This window comes from Podarcis tiliguerta (assembly GCF_965153285.1).
Source record: "Podarcis tiliguerta genome assembly, chromosome: 11".
Taxonomy (NCBI): domain Eukaryota; kingdom Metazoa; phylum Chordata; class Lepidosauria; order Squamata; family Lacertidae; genus Podarcis; species Podarcis tiliguerta.
In genome coordinates, this window is record NC_139544.1 from 55758756 (window position 1) to 55778572 (window position 19817).

The 19817-nt window shown below is 43.7% G+C and overlaps 1 protein-coding gene and 1 long non-coding RNA gene across 5 annotated transcripts in view; one reads left to right on the forward strand and one right to left on the reverse strand.

Annotated features, from left to right (window-relative positions):
- Positions 1–12675: 12675 nt before the first annotated feature.
- Positions 12676–19817, forward strand: part of LOC310659591 — a 152965-nt gene continuing 145823 nt past the window's right edge. Inside the window, exons 1-2 of the long non-coding RNA XR_014502836.1 lie at positions 12676–13400; positions 13662–13723. This is a non-coding gene — a long non-coding RNA (uncharacterized lncRNA). The remainder of the gene's footprint in view (positions 13401–13661; positions 13724–19817) is intronic.
- SETBP1 (SET binding protein 1) overlaps positions 14151–19817 on the reverse strand; it is a 262041-nt gene continuing 256374 nt past the window's right edge. For 2 of the 4 annotated variants that reach the window (XR_014502776.1, XR_014502777.1), the window contains 2 exons: positions 15274–16209; positions 14151–15217 (listed from right to left, as the gene is read on the reverse strand). Coding sequence is in view for 2 of the 4 variants with exons in the window: in XM_083402621.1 (XP_083258747.1) it covers positions 15662–16209 (548 nt within the window). In the remaining 2 variants the exon portion in view is untranslated. Of the gene's footprint in view, positions 16210–19817 lie in introns of all 4 variants that reach the window. The other 2 variants (XM_083402621.1, XM_083402622.1) reach the window with 1 other exon arrangement.

The following is a 19817-nucleotide window of genomic DNA, read 5'->3' on the forward strand; positions in this document are numbered from 1 at the left end:
CCCTTAGTGCCTTGTGTACACCACTATTCTGAATAATGCTTTTTATAGAGTAGGGGGCACTGGAAAAGGCTTTAGGCCCCCCAAAATGTTGGGGAAGCACTGTTTTATGGAAGAGCTCTAATGCAGCCCAATGAGGCAAGGATATATGAATGCATTATTAGTATATACATTTTCCTCCGCTATCACAAGTATCTTACAGACAATGCTGTTTCAAGAACATATTAAAATATTGCCTCCGGCTCAGGAATCCCTCTTTTTATCTGTTTAGCAATGCTATCTTGCCATCAGCGGATCAAATCATTTAACAACATTTGGCAAGACTTCTTTATACATTTCTTAAATCTTTGGCTTCCCTCCCCGCCCCCGTTTATTCCCAACAAAAGCCTGCGAGGCAGCAGAAAAAAGCAAAGCGTAAAATACATTTGACTTGGTTGGCAGCACCAGGCCACGTGCGTCAGAAGAAATTAACCTCCGAGAAAGAAGGATGTCCCGGAAACATAATGTACCCTTTTGATAGGCTCTTTTGAAGCCACCATTTCCTGGAACAACAGCAAAGGCACAGGTTGCCTGAGACTGGGAAAGGCCAGTGGATTTATTGGCCGACAGTTATTCTTAAGAGCATTTTTCTTTCTCATGGACATCTAAAAATAAAGAAACCCTGCTCATCTGTCATCCAGAGGAGTCATTAGTATAACATGCAATTCGGGCTCAGTTCCGGCTCTAAGCTGCCCTTGCTGCCCTCCTGGCACTCAGTTGGTTCCCCAGTTTTCTTGGTGACAGTTGGGCAGGCAGGCACGGTGTCTATTTGCCCAGGATGGTGATGGCATGGGCCAGTAGCATGCAGGGCAGTGCACCCCGATGTGTTAGTGGGGAACTTCAGGCACTGGGTTGCTTACCCAGGTTGGAAACCGGTTACTTGTGGGTTATGGTTCTGAATGTGCACCCCCCCCCCAATGGGAACACTGAATGGCTTTGGGGGAGTGTGGGAGGAGTGGTGCGAGGACTTTTCCTTATCCACCTCGAACCGGTGTTTGGTTCTAACCATGGTTTACTGTGAAATGCAAACTGGGTCACCATCGTATACAGAGCAGGAATCAGTGGTGGTCAGTGGTGCAGTGTGGGTGAGGTAGGGTTGCTCACCTGGTTTTCCAATACTACATCCAACAGCACTCACCTCAGCTGCAATTCCCAGAAACTGGTATTTAGAGGCATTTAGAGGTAAGAGGTTGCTTACCCAGGTTGGAAACTGGTTCCTTGTGGGTTATGGTTCTGAATGTGCACCCCCTCCAAATGGGAACACTGAATGGCTTTGGGGGAGTGTGGGAGGAGTGGTCCGAGGACTTTTCCTTATCCACCTCGAGCCGGTGTTTGGTTCTAACCATGGTTTACTGTGAAATGCAAACTGGGTCACCATCGTATACAGAGCAGGAATCAGTGGTGGTCAGTGGAGCAGTGTGGGTGGGGTAGAGTTGCTCACCTGGTTTTCCAATGCTACGTCCAACTGCACTCATCTCAGCTGCAATTCCCAGAAACTGATATTTAGAGGCATGCCACCTCCAGCACTGCAGATCACACTCAGTCATCATGGCCACTAGCCACTGAACACCTTCTCCTCCATGGGCCTTCCAATGGAGCCATCCAAGATGGCGACCATTGCTGCATCCTGTGGTCTTGGATGCCACTGTGTGAAGTGATTTCTTCCACTGTGTCAGGGATTCTCTGGTTGCGATTCCTGCATTGCCGGACCACTGGCTCCTTCCCAACTCGACAATGCTATTAGCACACCTTTTTCATCTATCCTAAATTTTTCAACATTCAGCTTCCTTGTAGGTGAATGGTGTCGAGTGCGGTGTGAGAAGGAGAAAAACCTCTCTCAGTCGACATCATCCCTTCCTTACTTGCCATTTTTCATACTAAATGTGCCAGATGTTATAGCCTTTCCTCATATGGAAGTTGTTCCAATCCCTTTATCATTTTGGTTACCCTTTTCTGAAACTTTCACAACTCCACAATATCCTTTTTTTCAGATGGCCAGTTAGCCAGAATTGTGCACCATATTCCAAGTGCGGCTGCACCATGACATTTTAATATTAGCTGCTTTTATTTTTAACCCTTTTCTTAATTATCATGGAATTTGCCTTTTTAACAGTTTCTGCATACTAAGTTCTCCTTTCTGGTTAGTTACCACTGGTTCAGACCCCATTAGTGTACACGGGAAGCCAGAATATTTTGCCCTAATGTGCAACTGGCACACATTGAATTGCATTTGTCATATTAATGCCGATTCACTCAGTTTGGAGAGATCTTTTAGGAGTTCCACACAATCTTCTTTTGTTCATGCCACCCAGAAGAATTTGGTGCCACTAGCAAGCTTGAAGTGCCTGCTACTAAACTCACTTACATTTTTTTAAAAAATGATCCTTGAGGGATCCCATTGCTTCCTTCCTTCGCTGTGAGAGTTGTGCATTTTATAATGAAATGAATTTAGAATGTTGTATCATTTTAATGTTGTTAGCCGCTCTGGGGAGGGTGGGATATAAATAAAAATATTATTATTATTATTATTATTATTATTATTATTATTATTATTCCTCTGCTTCCTGTTTTTTAACTAGATACTGAACCACAACTTATCCCCTGACTACTAACCTTACTTGGCAGTCTTTGGCCACAGAGTTTATCAAAAGCTTTGTGGAAGTCTAAATAGACATTAAGGGACGCGGGTGGCGCTGTGGTAAAACCTCAGCACCTAGGACTTGCCGATCGCATGGTCGGCGGTTCGAATCCCCGCGGTGGGGTGCGCTCCCGTCGTTTGGTCCCAGCGGCTGCCAACCTAGCAGTTCGAAAGCACCCCCGGGTGCAAGTAGATAAATAGGGACCGCTAACTAGCGGGAAGGTAAACGGCGTTCCGTGGCTCGCCAGATGCAGCTTGTCACGCTGGCCACGTGACCCGGGAGTGTCTGCGGACAGCACTGGCTCCCGGCCTCTAGAGGGAGATGAGCGCACAACCCTAGAGTCTGTCAAGACTGGCCCATACGGGCAGGGGTACCTTTACCTTTACCTTTAAATAAACATTGTCTGCCAAATCACCTCTAGCCTAACAAGGTGGTTCAGACAGTACTAACGCTTGCATAAGCCATGCTGGCTCTTTTTCAGCAAGACTTGTTCCTCTATAGGAGTGAAATTTTTATCTTTAATAATGCATTATGCAAGTTTCCTGGAACAGATGCGAAGTTAAGTAGCCAGAATTTACCAGATCCCCTCTGAATCCCTGCAGGAGTGGAAAAAGCAAATTATGTGCATTTGTTCTTCTTACAAAGGTAAAGGTAAAAGGACCCTTGACCATTAGATCCAGTCGTGACTGACTCTGGGGTTGCGGCACTCATCTCACTTTATTGGCCGAGGGAGCTGGCGTACATCTCCTGGGTCATGTGGCCAGCATGAGTAAGCCACTTCTGGAGAACCAGAGCAGCGCACTGAAACACCGTTTACCTTCCCGCCAGAGCGGTACCTATTTATCTACTTGCACTTTAGCGTGCTTTCGAACTGCTAGGTGGGCAGGAGCTGGAACCAAGCAACGGGAGCTCACCCCGTCGTGGGGATTTGAACTGACCTTCTGATCGGCAAGTCCTAGGCTCTGTGGTTTAACCCACAACTTACAAAGTTATTAAAAGGATTGAGTAGCAGGTTATGGAACAACCCATCAATAAGAGAGACCCTAGGGAGCTACTGCCAGCCAGAGTAGACAATACTGGACTAGGTGGTACTGCAGCATGACAATGTTATGGGTCCATGTTTAATGAGTTAAATATGCAGGAAACTTGCTTCCTGCAACTTTCTAGTGGAAGGACATTTCAGCAACAGAATAAATGCTGCCTATTTCCGTGCGATCGGTTTTCCTGGATAAGATTCAAGAAACCTTTCAAGGAATGGTTGATTTGACATCTGTCAAGGACAGATGTTGAAGAAGAGGCTGTCCTAGTTAGGGTAGTCATAGACTGCTTTCACATTCCTGGAATCTATGAAATCGTTAAGTCAAGTAAGAGAGCTTCACCCCCTCCCCAAGCAAATGTAGAAAATGCAATTTTCTCAAGGCAATAGGACTTTGAGAGGGGGGAACTTATGGGTGACTTGACAGAAAAGATGGCACTCAAGAAGACCTGGTAGGAGAGGTTCTACAGAAGTACCACATGCTGAATTTTTAGGGACACAAAAAATTCCCTTCTAACTCTCCTCGGGGTGGGGGGTGGGAAATCTGTTGGTTTGGGTTTCTCTGCTCCTCCACATTTCTAGACTGGTTTGAATTTCTTCTTTTTTAAAAAGGATTCCCCGGTGCAAATTTATCTGAATATACTAAGTTCTGTATTTATGCAATCTTACCTAATATACTTGTTTCCACAAAGAAAATTTCCCAAATATAACCATTTTTTCTAGATTATTTTCAATAATATATGCATTTTTAATGCCCAATTTACCCTAGTGTATGCATTTGTGTACCTATAACCTGGTTGGAGAGCAGGTGCAAATTTTGAATGATGGCTGTTTCAGTTTGACCATTGTTTTGGGAAGTGCAGATTAGGTAGGCTTACTTTTAAACGCAAACCGAGGCCCTCGTATAATTGGCTATTGAATAATAACATATTTGAGCTCTTTACTTAGAAAGCATGGAATTTGTTGCTTAGTGTTTTGGGAAAGAAAAGAGGAAATGGAGGATATTTTTTAAATTAAAAATATGTGTTTGACTACCTTGTTTAGGCTACACTGTTGAGTGATGCAAAATTTCTTCTCTGGTTGCTTAACAATAAGGAGGAGAATAATAATCCAACTTTATTGTTGATATTAATATCTAAATAATAATGATAACTTATATTATTAACAATATTATATTAATAATATAAGAGTAATACAAGAGTAATATAAGAGTAATATTATCAGTTATTATATTATTAAAGGTAAAGGTAAAGGGACCCCTGACCATTAGATCCAGTCGTGGCCGACTCTGGGGTTGCGGCGCTCATCTCGCTTAACTGGCCGAGGGAGCTGGCATACAGCTTCCGGATCATGTGGCCTGCATGACTAAGCCACTTCTGGCGAACCAGAGCAGCACACGGAAACGCCGCTTACCTTCCTACCGGAGTGGTACCTATTTATCTACTTACACTTTGACGTGCTTTCGAACTGCTAGATGGGCAGGAGCAGGGACCGAGCAACGGGAGCTCACCCCGTCATGGTGATTCGAACTGCCAACCTTCTGATCGGCAAGCCCTAGCCTCTGTGGTTTAATTATATTATTGACCAGTGCTTTTTGTGACAGTACTCACTGGTATGAACAGGGCAGACCCAATATATTTTGCCACCTGAGGCAAACCACAAAGTGATGCTTCCCCCTGCCAGAAGGGGAACAAGATGGGAGTTCCTATACCAGGAACAAGATGGGAGTGAATATCTACATGTGACGCAGTCCTTGCAGGCTGGGTATGCTGCCCCTGTGGATCCTGCCACCTGAGGCGATTGCCTCACCTTGCCTCATGCATGGGCTGGCCCTGAGAATGGAGTACCATGATTTCTCTCCCCCTCCCTTTATTCATGGCCTTGGCACATTTATCATGGCATTTCAATCAGCAATATATGAGTTCCGGCACCTATTAGACATCCAAACCAATCTCTCCTCTGAATGAAGGCCAAAGGTATTTGGGGAGCAGCAGAATGACTGATCACTCCTTCTCATTTGGGCTGGGGGTGGTTTAATGAGTCTAAATAAAAGGCTATGCAAAACAACCACAACAGATATTTGTAGCCTGACGTTTGTCATCATGACCTAGTCTGCAAGGACACCCTCTCTCCTCCTGTTGTCCTTGCATATCCCTGAGTTAGTGGCATAAACAGCCACAGGGCACAGAAATCCTGGAATTGGGTCAGTGCAAATGACAAATCCAAATTAATTTAAATACAGAGGTGGTAGTGGAATAATTTTCTGGATAACTCCTGGATCCATTGCTTTGATCTGCTGTGGTAGTGATGGACACGGGTTGGGAGACATTGGATTTTGTTTGCATTTAAAAGAGAAGGGACCTACTTTGCACTTCTCAAACCAAAATACAGCGATCCTCTGAAACTTGCACTTCTCTGAATTTTGCTATGTAGTTCTCAAGGCAAGCAATGTTTACAAAAATACATAGATTGGGGGGGGGAAGGTGCGTAAATGATGAGTGAAAATAACCTGCTTGCGAAATTGTGTATATCAGTCAAAACTGCATACAAAAATGTGTTTACTAGAGAAAATTCACACTAAAATTGACAGATTTTTGTATCTCAAACAAATAATGTGCGTTGCTGCAAGCATGTGGAGAACTGAATTTAAGACTGGGAAAATGAGCAGCAAGAGAACCAATATTGACAGAAATCCATCCCTAGGTGAACACGATCTGTAGAGATGTGGAAGGAAAAGGCATTGACTGCAGCATTTGGGCCCATTTTAGGGGTAGTACCATAGCTCACCTCCTTAAACAAGCAGGCACATGTCTTCTCCACCAGTATTAAGAACATAAGAACATGCTCCTCTGAATGAGGCCCAAGGCTTATTTTGTTTTCACAGTGGTTAAACAGACGTCTGTAGGAAGTGCATGAACAGGACTCAAGCTTCATTGAAACCATGACTCCAAGCAATTTGAACCACTGCCTAAGAGTGGACCCAGTGAGGAGGAGGAGGAGAAGAAGAGTTTGGATTTGATATCCCGCCGTATCACTACCCGAAGGAGTCTCAAAGAGGCTAATAGTCTCCTTTCGCTTCCACTCCTACAACAAACACTCTGTGAGGTGAGTGGGGCTGAGAGACTTCAGAGAAGTGTGACTGGCCCAAGGTCACCCAGCCGCTGCATGTGGAGGAGTGGGGATGTGAACACGGTTCACCAGATTACGAGTCCGCTGCTCTTAACCACTACACCAAGCACAGTCTAACCTCTGTGCAAGCTGTGCGCAAGCAAAACAAGTTTGGTGCAGCCTGAATTCTGCTGCTGAATTGGAATGGTGGGAATCTTTGACCTCTGAGGATGGAGGCAGCTCATCAGTTGCTACTTGCATAAAAGGTAAAGGTAAAGGACCCCTGGACGGTTAAGTCCAGTCAAAGGAGACTATGGGTTGCAGCACTCATCCCGCTTTCAGGCTGAGGAAGCCAGAGTTTGTCCACAGACAGCTTTCCATGTCATGTGGCCAGCAGGACTAAACCACTTCTGGCGCAACAGGACACCGTGACGGAAACCAGAGCGCATGGAAATGCCATTTACCTTCCCACCAGAGAGGTACCTATTTATCTACTTGCACTGGCGTGCTTTCGAACTGCTAGGTTGGCAAGAGCTGGGACAGAGCAACAGGAGCTCACCCTGTCGCGGGGATTCGAACCGCCAACCTTCTGATCGGCAAGCCCAAGAGCCTCAGTAGTTTAGACCACAGCGCCACCTGGATCCTTTACTTGCTACTTGCAGTAATCAAAGAATGAATGAACATGCATGTGTGAACTGAGTTGGGAAGTGCAGGGCTCAGCAATGGGAACAAGGGTACTTGCATTCCTTCAGAATAATGATTTACCACTTTCCCAGACTCAAGATTTGCCACTGCTCTTAGAGAAAGAGGCCTACACTACTCTCTCTCTCTCTCTCTCAATTTTTTTTTTAAGGAAAAAAACCCTGAAACCCAGATTTATCCATGACCACAAAAGAGGGCTGGTGAGTGCCTCCATTTGTATCCTCAGAGCTATTAAACTCCCCTGTGATGGGAACCAGATGGAAAATAAGACAAAAGAATTCACAACTCATGGTAGACTGATTTGAATTCCTTTAATTTCACACAATGAATAACATATGAATAGGATTAACTTTCCCCCCTTTTTCTGGTATTTTTTTTTTTTTAATAGTTAAGTGCTCTATACTGTGCTAACCTGATCTGGTAGCGAAAAGACTGGAGCGTCCTTTTAGAAAAAAATGTTTAAAAACCAACATCTAAAATCATGAAAGAGCATGACAATTTAGCATGCCAGATGTACCTAACCCTCAAATAACAGCAAGTCTGTATCCATTTTTTTTAAATGTACAAAAATGCTTCATGAATAAAAACCGTTACAAAAAGAACATTTCAAACAAATGTACAAGTTTTTTTTGTCTTGCCTCTATATTCAATAAAATACAAATACATTTTTTTTGCTCTAAAATATGTTTACATACAATCAAAGTAGAACATGCAAATTACACGTTAAAAAAGGCTTTTAAAAACCACTTATGAGTATAAACTAAAAAGTAGCCAGCACGACTTATAGAACAATCTTGTGCCCCATTTGTTTTTGTAGGATTTTGTTTTTTAATTTTGAAATACAGTATATACATATTTAACACTTTGTGTGCATTTAGTATTACTATTTAAGAAACAGCATTTAAAAAAAATAAACAAACCGTACGACGTGGGCTTGTACTGTTCACAATTCCCTCCCCATTGACAAAACTGGCATCGCCTCTCCTTTCCTTCAATCTCCCCCATCCATTTGAAAGAAGAGGAAAACAAGCTTCTAAACGATTTCTTGTTTTATTACTATGTAGGCAGGCTTCTTATGAAGAGATCTTCTGTAGATATCATTGCTGAAATGTGCTTGTTGGATTAACAACCCAGTCCTAAAGACTTGCTGCCTTAAAAGCTAAAACTGCTTGAATGGAGAAAAGCCAACAGAGGCAACAAGTTTTCAAATAGCGATGATGTTGTCTTAATATTAAGGATTTCATTGGAGCCCTGCTGGATCAGACCAAAGGCCCACAGAGTCCAGGATCCTGGCTAACCAAATACCAGCAGATACTTATATACAGGATTGAAGTGTAACTCAGTAATGGCGGCACCTCGCTTTTTTAGGGATGGGATTTGTCTCAGTTGAAAATATCACTCAATCTACATGTCCGAAACAGACCTCACTCTGGAGGGCATTCCCATTGGAAAACTGAAAAGAGAGCATGTGCTTACCAGAATGCAGACCTGTATAAAAAAATACATGAGATTCTAACTTCCCCCCAAACTCATTTGAGGGGGGGGGGATAGGGCGGGTGGGGAACAGATTGTGGTGCATCTTTTATCATGATATTCCTCATGGACCAAGACAGAAGCATCATCAATGAACCATACTGTTCCTAAAGCAAGATTATACTTTTCATCTGCCGTCACATTATTGACAGTGAAACTCCAGCGTTCTAATATTTCAATACGTCTACCCAACCACCTTTTTTGCTGAGATCGATTTCTATGGGCAAACTTTCCCTTCAAATAGATCTTAAGTGAGGTCTTTGAAACTGCAGTACAGAATTGGTTGCCCTGACGCACTGAAGGAACACCATGGCCCTGATCCCGTGAGCGGGATCTGCACACACATGGAGATTTCCATTTGCACCTCCTGGTGCATATTCCCAATGCTTATCTGTGCTCTACTGAACTGGTTGGCATGTGCGTTTAGACGCAGAGCTGTATCAAGAACAGAGACCTGCCTCTTGTCCCCCATCACATTTGGAAAAAACAGCAACACTTGGGTCTGACAGATGTGTTATGGGAATTTAAAACATCTCCTCAACTAAGGAAATGGAAGGGATGGGGTGAATTTTTGTTTTTATATAAAAAAAAGCACATTGTTCAAAGATTGTGTAGGGTTGTGCAGCCTTGAGTCCTAAAAACCAAATCCTGGGCAACCTACATGTAGTACATTCCTTTATATTACTATTTCTGTCAGTGGCTTTTTAATTGTATGGACAGGCTACGTGGCACGCAAAACGCTAATCTGTGTGGCCATCTAACAGCACCAGCTTGCTCTGGTATGAATGACGCCTTGGAGCCCCGAAGATTACAGCAGTTTCTAATGGCATCTAGAGGGAACAGGGTTGGGTTGAGACTGTGGTGCACTGTGTGCTAGATATTTGTCAAGCTAGATTATGTGGGCCTCAGCATCTCCTCACTTCATTTTTGTGTTTCTTTTTGCAAATTCTCGCAGGAAAGCAATACCCTCAAGAGCCATCCCATGCAGGCTGCTGTGAAAGTTTGGGATACCGGCTAAAAGTCTATGGCTTCAGTGTGGCTCATTCATTGCATGGGAAACGGTAAATCTTTTGTTTTCAGAACATTTAAATGGGGGTGGGGAGGCGAGAGAGGAGGAACATAAATGGGGAGGGTTTTGCAGCCCAGTTGTTAAATGCTGGCACTAGCTTGAAATGCAATATAAAGATGGTTTGCCAATGAGACTTGGTCCTATGATGGACAGACATTTGTAGTCCAATTCTACACATGTTCAATTGAGAACGAGTCCCATTGGGTTCAACAGGGTTTAGTCCCAGCAAGGATGCCCAGAATTGCAGCTTGAGGCTGCAATCCTAGACAAAGTTTCCTGAAAGCAAGTTCCACTCAACTCAATGTGACTTCTCAATAGACAGGATTGCACCATTAGTGGTCCTTTGTGCCTACATGCCTGCTTTAGCACTGCTGGGATGGGGAAGACCTGTAGTGCTTGGTCCAACGTAGATAACCTTCCTAGTCAAAGAGTGGGGCACAGTTACAGGAGGGCATCAAATATTTTGCAAGGGCAAAGACGTGCCTCTCGCCCTCTGTACACCTGGCATGAAACAGTGGCTGGTTGTGTGTCCCCATTTCTGTAGTTTTCTATCTGTACATGTACTGGTTATCAAAATTGATCTATGAAGTTATCATAACATTTTTATTGCAGGCATATACCAAATTCACCCAAAACATGTGACGACGTTGTCATGACGCCTACTAACAGGCATATGTTTGCATGTGTGTGTGTGTGTCAAGGGTACCTCAGCTAGAAAAGCAATGCAGGGACTGATTTGGCCTGAAAGGATCTGTGGTGGTTAGCAGATACACAACATCTCAAGTGCTCCTCACTAGTAAATAGCTCAGGTGTCTCCCCTCCAATATTAGGGTTAATGCCTTGTAACATGTGTGTATCAAAAGGGAAGGCTCAAAGCTCTGTGCCAGGGCATCTGCTCTGCATGCAGAAGGCATCACCAGGTAGAACGGGAAGAGACTCTCTGCCTGAAATCTAGGAGAGCCTTTGCTGGTCAGCAGAAACAGTGCTGAGCTAGATGGACCAACAGTCTGACTTGTTAAGAAGTGGCTTCCTACAGTATATTCCTGATCAAACTCGAAGGGGATTCAACGGGCTGGTGACAGTTATGCACAATTTGTGACCCAGCAAGTCAAACCGTAGCTTTTGGCCATTGCTACCATGGTGGCCATGGACCATAAAGAAGGCTGATCGCCGAAGAATTGATGCTTTTGAATTATGGTGCTGGAGGAGACTCTTGAGAGTCCCATGGACTGCAAGAAGATCAAATCTATCCATTCTGAAGGAAATCAGCCCTGAGTGCTCCCTGGAAGGACAGATCCTAAAGCTGAGGCTCTAATACTTTGGCCACCTCATGAAAAGAGAAGACTCCCTGGAAAAGACCCTGATGTTGGGAAAGATGGAGGGCACAAGGAGAAGGGGACGACAGAGGATGAGATGGTTGGATGGTGTTCTTGAAGCTACCAGCATGAGTTTGACCAAACTGCGGGAGGCAGTGAAAGACAGGAGTGCCTGGCGTGCTCTGGTCCATGGGGTCACAAAGAGTCGGACACGACTAAACGACTAAAGAACAACACCATGGTGGCCTGTCTGGCAAGAGCTTTCTTCAGCGCTGTGTGGTAAGTACATGGCTGTTGGGCCGCATTCGGATTGGTGAGTCAGAACTTGTGCGGACTTGCCGTAAAACAAGACACACACGAATGGAGTGAGGGGCGCCATAACTGTCTGCCAAGATCTGGACATGAAAGGATGCCTTCTCCACATTTGGAGAACCAGATTGCCCTTGTCTCCCTGTTCTCACATTACACAAAGCACACGCTCGCTTCGGGGTGCGTGGCAGTGTAGGGAATTGCAATCAGCAAAGCACTATTCTCCGTGAGGAAGGAAGGAAAGGAAGAAAGAAAATACCTGTGGGATTTGGCAAAATGCCCACCATCACCCAGGCATTCTTGCACGGTCTTTGCCTAAGAGTTTTATACATCATGGCAGAATGGCAACTGGGTGGAGAAGGGATGGTCAAGCCAGTCCAAATGACGGAGAAGCTGCCATGACAATGAGTGTGCACCAAGAATTCTGGCCAATATAAGTTTCAATAGTGGGAGTGGTCCCTACTCACAAATCAATAGTCAATTGTAACATAAACAAATCCATTCAAAAGTATGTCTTCTGACAAGGATTACAAACAAAGATTGAAACGAAGATCTTCACGTCAAATCTGACTATGGACTAACATGAACTTAACTCTACTCATAAACTCTTATCTCTAATACTGTAGCGAATTATTGTGTTATACATATCCTTTTGAGTTTGAGTTTGTAATCTCTGTTTGAGTTTGCAATCTCTATTTGAGTTTGTAATCCTTGTCAGAATACATACTTTTGAATGGATTACCGTATTTTTCGCTCTATAAGATGCACCAGACCACAAGACGCACCTAGATTTTGGAGGAGGAAAACAAGAACAAAATATTCTGAATCTCAGAAGCCAGAACAGCAGTGAAAGCAGCAATCCCTCTTGCTGTTCTGGCTTCTGGGATAGCTGCGCATCCTGCATTTGCTCAATAAGATGCACACACATTTCCCCTTACTTTTTAGGAGGGAAAAAGTGAGTCTTATAGAGCTAAAAATACGGTAGTTTTTGTTACAATTGACTATTGATTTGTGAGTAGGGACCACTCCCACTATTGAAAGTTATATTGGCCAGAGTTCTTGGCGTGCTTTTTTCTTGGTATATTTAATAACAAGAACTCCAACTTATTTAACGTTAAAGACAATGAGTGTGGACAGCTAGAAGCAGATGGGTACAAGGCCATATCGGAAGTGGCGGGAGGAGAAACAGCCGTAAATTACTGGAGCAACATGGGGACAGACCCTTCTAAGGTGGCTTTGATACTTGAAAATGTTAAGTTTGAAAAGGGTCTTACAAATGGGAGGAAGCCTATTGGTGCAACCTGGGGGGCCTGACTCCTGAACACCCCACAATCATTCTTATTGAATATGTGTGGCGTGTTGCTCAATGGCTTAATCCTGTATGTTTCTGGTACCCCAATACTATTCAAAATGAGCACAGAGGAGGGTCCCATGCAGGTGAAGCGTCTCATTCTTTTCGATGTTTGTGGCATGCTCCATCACATGTACATGTGTACATTTTTTCACAGTTAAGGGGAGACCCAGATTTTGCAGAGGCTGATGCACCCAATGGAGGGCTTCATGGGAAGCGGTCTTGATGGCAATTTGAAAGATTCAAATAGGTTTTAGGGCCGGGGAAAAGGGGTAAGGATTTTGTTCGTTTTTAATGTACCGTATTTTTCGCTCTATAAGACGCACCAGACCACAAGACACACCTAGTTTTTGGAGGAGGAAAACAAGAAAAAAAATATTCTGAATCTCAGAAGCCAGAACAGCAAGAGGGATCGCTGCACAGTGAGAGCAGCAATCCCTCTTGCTGTTCTGGCTTCTGGGATAGCTGCGCAGCCTGCATTCACTCCATAAGACGCACACACATTTCCCCTTACTTTTTAGGAGGGAAAAAGTGAGTCTTATAGAGCAAAAAATACGGTAAGTGTTCTGCTGATTATAATTTTCTCTCCTAGATATCAGTTACCAGACTCAAAAATTGGCTTGGGTATCATTGAATCAAATTCTCCATGTCTCTCCAGTGTGAACTTTTGAGTTGCACCTCGACTGAGGTCTGTCTACCGCACGAGAAAGTAATGGAGGAGAGGAAAGGAATTTGTCAGGTACTGGTTTTAAATATTTCAACAGCTTTCGTTCCTTTTTTATCTTTTAAAAACAAAGTACTATTACTGCAATGAAACAGCGTTTTCAACATTTGTGTTTAGTCCGAACAGCTTTGCTTAAAGCAAAAAAACAAAAACAAATAAGAGTTACTTGATTTGGTATGGAAACTTGCTTGAGATATAGATATGTATATCTAAGCTTAAAAAGTGGATAAAATTACACTTTGAATTTTAACCGGACAAATGAAACTGACGATTTAAAGAGACAATTTGTCACACACAGTTTGTGTCCATGCAAACTGATTTTCCTCCTTTCTTTTTATAATTACATTATGTACAAAAGAAAAAAAAAATACTTTTCAGTTTATTAAGGCAACCACAACGGGGGTTGAGGGAAGTGTTCAAAGTGGCATTAACTCAACAGCAGTGGTGACACCCTTTGAACAATAAGATTATTATAATTTTAGATAAGAACACTTATTCCTTTTTATTCTTTTAATTTTAGTGACATATTTCTTTCTCTGGCTTCATTCTATGTGAATTATTATTATTATTTTAAAAATGACTTTTGTTGTTTTCATTATGGAAAAACAAGTCAAGGCATCATGCTACACTGCTCTGATGAGATCTTGCAAAAAAGTTTGCTCCAAGTTCCCCTTGGGCAGCAAATTTTTCACAGGCTTGTATCCATCTTAGAGCCCTTGCCTCTTTAGAGTAACATTGTCCCTTCATTCCTTCTGTTCTTTGCTAACATATCTGAAGCCTTGCTCTACTGTCAAACTAAAGTAGCTTATTGGTGTCCCCTCGCTTCCATCACCAGCGAAAACCACCAAAGAGCTCAATTGCAAAGACCATGTTAGTGACAAATTGGCTTTTTTCCTCCCCTTTATGAGATGCGCTCCGCTATTCGGTTACAATTTTGGAGGGTGACTGGAGATTCATCTTGTTCCGCAGGGTAGGGGCTCCACTTCTCTCTCGCCTACATTACTTGCCACTTGCAGATTATTTTGTGCGGGGAGGGAGAAGGGAAACGATAGGATTTAAGAGTTAGCGATTCAGTTGCCTGGAGCCTGGCAAGAGTTTCCAGAAAGAAAGGAAGAAAACCACACCCCAAAACCTCTATAAAACAAAATACAAATACTTTCAAAGCAGTTTAAAACCAAGAGCACAGTTGAGGAATTTACACTTTTTTTTGTTGAAAAGTGAAAATAATTTCCACTAAAAGGGCTGCCAGTTTTGTTCCTTGACGGAGGGATGCCCTTGTGTCTTAAAAGTAGGCATGAAGAAATCTGATGGGTGCAATCCCCCCACGCCCCTTCGCGCAGCAGCAGTGACTGCAAAGGCTGCTGCTGCTGCTGCTGGTGGTGGTGAATTTCTCCCTGCGATGCATCTGCAAAAAGGGGACAGCAGCTCCTACTAAGAGCTTGCTAGCAGCAGGGATTCTGCCAGTCCCGCCATGTGATTTTAAGCGGGATGCTTCCCTCTTTCCCTTCCAAGACACAAGAGCGAAGCTGGTTTTTGTTAACAGAAACTCCGCAAAAACTGGTGGACTCGCTAGGTTTGAACATCTCCCCCAGCGCACCCCATCCCCCACTATTAACCTAAGGGCTACTGCCAAAGTTTTGTCATTATTGTAATTATTATATTATTATTATTGGTCATTCCTATCTGAATTTTTTTAACGGCTGCTGCGCTACTGAAATACAGAGCAAGTCTGATGCTGCAGAAGATGCCAAACAGACCTGCCCATCTCAGCACCCTGGTCCTTTGGTCCCAGGGCGCTAAACCACCCAGCACTGTCTTTCGATTGGCCACGGCCATTACTAGGGGAGGGTTTCGCTTTCACACCCTCTCGTTTTCCGGTGCCTTTTCACCTTCACTTCGTCCTCTGCCTCCGCGTGCTGCTGCGCTTTGCTTTTCCTCTTCCCGACTTTCGGCGTCCGGGAAGGAGGAGGAGGCGGGGGCGGAGGGGGCGGCTGAGACGTCTCCCGGGCCATGTGTATTACAGCCTCAATGGTGGCTGCGATGGTATCGTGGCTGTTGGCTGTTTGTTCCAGTATCAAAGGGTTCAGCGCGAACCTCTGTCCTCGTTTGCAAGGCAGGTCGACGCATTTCTCCAAAACTGGCATTTGGTCTCTGAAGTCTTCGTCAAAGGAGAGGGGCTGCTTGCGCGGCCGCCCTCGCCTCTTCTTGACAAAGTTGTTGCCCGTCTTTGATTGTCTCTGCAGCCGCTTGGCTTTCAGGATCTTGTTGACGTGATCCAGGTTCTTCTTGGTGGAGAGGATCTTGTTGTAGTTGCACATCTTGCGCACCTCGCATTGGATCGCTTCGATCTCACAGCGCTTGAACCGTTTCTTGAGCGGCGAGCTGGCTGCAGGGGAGAGGAAACGATGGTGATTAAGATTGGAATCAATCGGAATTGCCACGCGCGGCTTGTGCAAAATAAGGGTTGCGGCATGATTAATGCTGGCTGGCGTAAAGATTCGCTGGGACTGCAGATTATGAAAAATGGCCCAAAGATGGGAAGCCGCATACAGAACAGAATAACAGAAAATATTTCAGAATTATTTATTATAAAGACTGTCACGGAAGAACAGCAATTTATATAATGTGCCTGTAAGCTTGCCATTAATATTACCTTAGTAAACTGCCTGAATTAATGAATTAAAATTAGAAACATTCCAGCAAGGAAACACAGTTTTCATTTCCTAATGTATCATTGGGCCCAATGTTCTTTCAAGGTATGAATTGTTGCGGCACTAATGTCTTCTTGCTTCCTTCCCTTCTTGGAAGGAAAAAAAGTTTTCAATATAGTCATACCTTGGGTTACAGGTGCTTCAGTTTGTGTTTTTTTGGGTTACGGACGCACCGAAACCCAGAAGTACCGGAATGGGTTACTTCTGGGTTTTGGCGGTTGTGCATGCGCAGAATCGCTGAATCGCAACCAATGCATGCACAGATGCACTGCTGCGGTTTGCAAATGCTGCGTTTTGCGAACGTGCTTCCCGCAGGGATCACATTTGCAACCCGAGCGTCCACTGTAGTTGCAATTTTGGAGTTTCCCTTCTTTCTACCCTCTGGAGATAGATATAGATAGACAGATAGATAGATAGATAGATAGATAGATAGATAGATAGATAGCATTTATTGTATGTGGCCCAGATTCAATGCTCTCTGCCTGCGAGCACAAGGGCTGAAGTCCTTAGCATATCTAATACTATCATCCAATGACAAGGTCAATACATCTCAACTGTAATAGTACTGCTCTGTTCTGGGTGGGGTGGGGTGGTACAACTTGAACCAATAGAGTCAAATTACAGGAAAGGAAGATTTCACCTAAACATTACGAAGAACTTTCTGAGGGCAAGAGCTGTTTAACAGAGGAACACACTACCTCATAAAGTGCTGGAGGTTTTTAAACAGCGGTTGGATGGCCAGAGATTCTTTAGCTGTGATTCAAGCATTGCAGGGTGTTGGACTAGATTGGAGTTTCCCAAACTTGGGCTACAACTCCCATCATCCCTGGCTAGCAAGAGCATTGATCAAGGATGATGGGAATTGTAGTCCAATAGTAGCTGGAGACCAAAGTTTGGGAAACCCTGGACTAGATTAACTGTAGGGTCCCTTCCGACTTTACAGTTCTCTGATTCTGTGAAAAATAATTCTCTCTATATTAGATTCCCTCTAAATCAGCCGTTCTCAACCTGTGGGTCCCCAGATGTTGTTGGACTACAACTCCCATCATCCCTAGCTAGCAAGGCCAGAGCTCAGGGATGATGGGAGTTGTAGTCCAACAACATCTGGGGACCCACAGGTTGAGAACCGCTGCTCTAAATTAACTTCAGTTCAGAAGTTCCCACAACCTTCAGCTACATTTTACTATTCAAGCACTTCTGGAAGTCTTCAGAAGGCAGACAGATTTTCTATGAAGGCTCATTTCCAGAATGACTATTATATTAATGGGTTGCAACCATGCTGACCATGTTCAAAATACAGCTGCTGTTGGAGTCTTCACAATAGAAAACTATGAACTATGTAGTGGAAGAAATATAAACACCCCCCCACACTTCTGTCATTTGGAAGGTTTCATTTTAAAAACAACAACAAGCAACCCCAACACTGTTGTATTGAGTTTTTTAAAACATAATTGGATAATGTGCTACCATGTTATTTGGCCTCGGCAAAGGCCTTGTGCAAACAAGCCCAACATCTTGTCACAATACAAGAAGCAGGAGCAAATCCTAAAAGAAAAACAACCAGACATTTGCTCTCATATAAATATATAAGAACGTGGGCGTTTAGTCTTTCAAAGACTGGTTTTCATATCTACACACCTATATTCTAAATTAAATAAACATTCAAAGATTCATTCTCAGGGCATCTCAGGTTCTTACATTCAAGAAGCTATTCCATCTCAATTCCTTTACCTTATCACCATTCATTCTTAATTTACCCAAAGAGGTGGGACCAAATTAGACATCACATCATTCACTGAATTAAGCTATTGTATAGAAGTTTCTTTTCCTTTGCTGTCATTTGAGGCTCTGGTGGCTTTGTCTGGTGGCCCAGCTATGCCCCTATTTGGATAGGGACAGCCTGACTACTGTTGTCTATGCTCTGATAACCTCCAAGTTAGATTAAACAATGCGTTATAAGCAGGGATGCCTCTGAGGATGGTTTGGATACTTCAGCTGGTGAAGAATTCAGCGGCCAGTTCATGGCTTGGGTTTGATGAGGCCCTAAGCTACTGAAGGTCATAGGGCCCTTTATATGTCCAGCTGTCCTTTGTCAACAACAAATTGCTGCTGTTTTTTTGTGTTGAATATAACTGTGGGTTAAACCACAGAGCCTAGGACTTGCTGATCAGAAGGTTGGCGGTTCGAATCCCTGCGACGGGGTGAGCTCCCGTTGCTTGGTCCCTGCTCCTGCCAACCTAGCAGTTCGAAAGCACATCAAAGTGCAAGTAGATCAGTAGGTACCGTTCCAGCGGGAAGGTAAACGGCGTTTCCGTGCGCTGCTCTGGTTGGCCAGAAGTGGCTTAGTCATGCTGGCCACATGACCCGGAAGCTGTACGCTGGCTCCTTCGGCCAATAAAGCGAGATGAGCGCCGCAACCCCAGAGTCGGCCACGACTGGACCTAACGGTCAGGGGTCCCTTTGCCTTTACCTATATGCTATATGGTAATTTATGGACCTAATAGGTATCTAAAGCCATTTGCACATGACAAAAAATGTATTTTATCAGAATATTTGTTGAACTGAAATACAATTAACAAGAAGTATATTAATGGTGAAATACAATTAAGAAGTATATTAACAGTGAAATAATTATTAAGCTCTAACCTTATGTAGGTTTTATTTTATTTGTTTTTAATCTTTTATTTTGGAAATGTACATCCAGTTTTTTTCCTTTAATTTTTTGGGGGGCTCCCAAGAGAGTGGGGCCCTAAGCTATAGCTTGCTTAGCTTATACGTAAACCCGGCACTGGGCCAAGTTGCTCACCTAGGCAAGATGTTTTGAGCATATTACAATGATCCTGGCCCGACTGCGCTGGCTACCAGTTAGTTTCCATGCCCAAATCAAAGTGCTGGTTTTGACCTATAAAGCCTTAAATGGCTCTGGACCGCAATACCTCAAAGACCGCCTCTTTCCATATAAACTGACATAGACTCTGCATTCATCATCTGGGGCCTTCTCTATGTGCCTCCTCCATGTGAGGTCCAGAGGGTGGCTACACAAGAACGGGGTCTTCTCTGCGGTGGCTCCCCATCTGTGGAATGCTCTCACCTGGTGCTTTCACTATATACCTTTAGGCACCAGGCAAAAATGTTCCTGTTCAGCCAGGCCTTTGACATCTTATACCCCTCTTAAATGTATTTGTAGGAGTAGGGTGGAAGAGAGCTTTGTTGCTTTTTGTTGTTTGTTCTTGTTTTTATCACATATTTTGTGTTTTTATATTGTATTTTAATGTTGCGAACT